The 3,477-nt window shown below is 50.5% G+C and overlaps 1 protein-coding gene across 1 annotated transcript; it reads left to right on the top strand.

Moving 5' to 3' along the window:
* Positions 1-526: 526 nt before the first annotated feature.
* Positions 527-3,096, top strand: LOC138921890 (OTU domain-containing protein 6A-like). The gene has a single exon (XM_070257750.1). It carries the CDS (start codon positions 678-680, stop codon positions 1,542-1,544), a length of 867 nt encoding a protein of 288 aa, XP_070113851.1. The 5' UTR covers positions 527-677; the 3' UTR covers positions 1,545-3,096.
* Positions 3,097-3,477: the final 381 nt, after the last annotated feature.

Raw genomic sequence — 3,477 nt, forward strand, 5'->3', positions numbered from 1 at the left:
CTGTTGCCTTCTTACACTGAAATGGGACAGGGCGGATTTGAAGCCCATACTGAAAGCACTCTATGTTCCCAGGAACGTAAGGAAATATCTTTGTTCTGATACACAAAATTAAGGGTTTGCCAATCAAGGGATCTGAAAAATCGTAGAAAGCCACATTGCCTCCTGAACACTAGGCAAAACGGGAAGTCCAACGTCAGAGCACATTCAGCTGGTGGTATGGTATTTGTCATGTAATTCTCAGGCACGACTAGAGTCTGCACTGTGTTCAGGCTTGGAAATGAAGCCGGGAGTAAGAGTTCATGAAAAAGGTCTACAAGCCCAATTGCTGCACATAATACGTAAAGGTGGGGTAACTCGCGGGATCTAACCCTCGGGATCTTACCCGCGAGATTTGAATCTCGCTAAAACTGGAAGCAACCGTTGCTACGGGGTCTAAAAAGGGCGTATTCAGGGTCTCCCAACAGCCAATCGTAGTGCCAGGCGTGCTTGGGGGCGTGGCCATGGAGAGACAGTAGCCAATGGCAGAGAGGGCCGTGAATAAGGGGAGGACGACGGGCGGGTGAGGCGCGCAGAGTGCGGCAGACAGGGGCGGCTGAGGCGCGTAGCCCGTCTGCGGTTTGCGCTGTTAGTCAGCACTCTAGCCGGTACTTTAGCTCCCCCAAACTTAGATTAACAACATGGAAGATTCACAGCGGATGGTACGACGCCACTACCGCGAAAAGAAAGAGCTGCAGGCCCGCATCCAGAGCATGAAGAACTCTGTCCCCAAGAGCGACAAGGAGAGAAGAAAGCAGTTGCTCCTCGACGTCGCCCGCCTCAAGGCCGAGATGGAGCAGAAGCACCAGCAGGAGCTGGAGAAGTTCCAAGAGAGTTTTCCCGATGACAGCAACCTCGATTCTGTCACTGAAGATCTTGCCAAGATGGATCTCGAGAACCAGCCTCCCCGCCTCGCAAAGGCACAAAGAAGGCGCGAACGAAGGGCGGCCGCGGAGGCAGCGCGCCTGGAGAGGATCGCTGAGGTGGAGGCGGAGCGTCAGGCCGGCTTCCGCCACGACGACGAGGAAGAGAAGCTCTCCGCCATCCTGGAGGCCAGAAATCTGGAGATGAAGGAAATCCCAGCCGACGGCCACTGCATGTACCGCGCCATCCAAGACCAGCTGGTGTTCTCGGTGACCGTGGAGAGCCTGCGGCGTCGCACCGCCAACTACCTGAGGAAGCACGTCGACGACTTCCTGCCCTTCTTCAGCGTCTCCGAAACCGGCGACACCTGCAGCCGCGACAGCTTCTTGAGTTACTGCGACGACATCGTGCACAGCGCGTTGTGGGGAGGCCAGCTCGAGCTGAGGGCCCTGTCGCACGTCCTGCAGACCCCCATCGAGGTGATCCAGGCCTACTCTCCCGTCCTCGTCATCGGGGAGGAGTACGCCAAGAAGCCGCTCACCCTCGTCTACCTGCGCTACTCCTGCAGCCTCGGGGAGCACTACAACTCGGTGAAGCCGCTGGAGGCCGGCGCCGTCGGGGGCGCCGCCCCGCGCCTCTTCTAGGCCCTGGCGCCGCCGAGCCTGCCACCATTGCCGCCGCCATTGCCGTCGCCGTCGCCGTCGCCGCTGAAGCCGCCGCCGCATCTCCTCAGTAGGCTCTGTTTTTTTTCTTCGGTTTTCTCTGTTTTCTTTCTGTTACTCAGAATTCAGCGTCCCCTCGCGTTCTCCCCGCCCCCCCCGGCCCCCCCCCGCCCCCCCCCCGCCACCGTCCGGCCGCTCTGGCGCCTCTGTTGCTGCTCCGGCGGCGAGGGACCTGCCCCCACTAGGAGAGCGCCTGCACGGTGCTCTCCGAGGGGACTGAGTTTGATAAGTTCTCACCGCTTCTTGCCCTTAAGGGTGTTTGCCTCCCTCATCGATGAGAATTGGTCACCTTGCAAATAATTGGGGGGGGCGGGGATATGAAATTGGAAGTTTGGTTTGATGCGTTCTTAACCTGAGGAAACTGAGTTTAGCTCGGGATCTGCAGCCTGTGCCCTGACTGTGTCGCCTTCCTCAGCTGAAGCTGGAGTTTAGTGCCCGCGAGGCCGTGTGAACGCCTTGTGCTTAGTCCTTTAGAAACCAGCGCATCCCGGACTGTTGCGGGCTTCGCGTGTCCTTCGGCCGGGTCACTCGGGAGACGTGGCGAGCCGTGCACGAGACCTCCTCCACTACTTTGTTTTGTTTTTTCATAAAAACTTGTGTTGTTCCGAATTAATTTTAGTTCTTTAGATGTTTGCAAAATTCTCAGTAATAGCGTTTGTTAAATTTAGACGTTTAATGTAGGCGTTAAGTGTAGAAAGTAAGGATACATAAACCGATAGGCTAGAGAAGGGTTACTTGAAGGTGCGAAAGATCTCAACTTAATTTCTTTTGTTAAAGATAGGGAGAGCCAGGACTTGAGTTAAGGAGTCCGTCCATTTCATTAGATCTACAACTGGTGTGAAGCAAAAAGAGACAAACCGACAGGTAGCTTAACCCCCGTCAGGGACGTGTGAGCTAGTGAGTTTCCTTTGTGCTCAGAGACGCGAAAGGGTAGGGCTTTATTCAAGTAATTGATCCACTTTGTTATATCTATCACTGGTGTGACATGTGAAAGATGTGAATTTAATAATTTTCCTTAATTCTTAGAGATAGAAAAGTATTAAAAAAGATTTTTTAAAGTATTAATGGAGTTGATCCACTTTGTTATATCTACAACTGATGTGAAGGCTGAAAGATCCGAATTTAGTAATTTTCCTTAATTGTTAGTGATAGAGAAGTATTAAAAAGATGTTTTAAAAAATGTTAATCCATTTTGTCATACCTACAACCGGCATGGGGCAAAAAAAGTGAGCAGTGTGCTTTTGTTGATATTTGAGACTTGTTGGTGTCTTGAATTTGCCAAATAGTAGTGAAAGTGAAATGATTTTCAGTACACAATTTAAAAATTCTTAATCTTTGGATTGTGTATTTCAGTGAAGTTGCTTAAATTCATTAAAAAAATTCTTTGTAACACCAAATGTTCTAAAGTAAAATATATGAACTTTAAAAATAAAAAAAATATTATGCTTAAACAATTAAAGCACTTTAAAAAATACCTAGTTCTCTGTTTCTGTGTATCTAACTTCGTATAGAGTTCGTATTCCAGGATCCACTTCAGCAAAGGAATGCTGGAGGGTTAGGGAGCAGGAGTGGGGGCACAGATGAGGCTTTTAGGAGGAGGAATGGGCCTGTGGTCTTGATGGTGGCCTGAAGTGGAGTGTTTTCCAGGGAAGGATTTAGGTCCTGAGTTAAGGTTTCACTCAGTGAAAGACATCACGAAATGGTTTCATTTAAGGATGTTCTCATTACTATGCATGAAAAAGAACTCCCACTTCCCAAAACTCACCAGTCCATGGCTACATTGCAGGAGGGAAAGAAGTGCCACTGTTTTTTTTTTGGGGGGGGGGGGGCGGTGTGGAAGTGTTCCCAAAATACA

The sequence above is a fragment of the Equus caballus genome, chromosome X (genome assembly GCF_041296265.1).
Source record: "Equus caballus isolate H_3958 breed thoroughbred chromosome X, TB-T2T, whole genome shotgun sequence".
NCBI classification, from domain to species: Eukaryota; Metazoa; Chordata; class Mammalia; order Perissodactyla; family Equidae; genus Equus; species Equus caballus.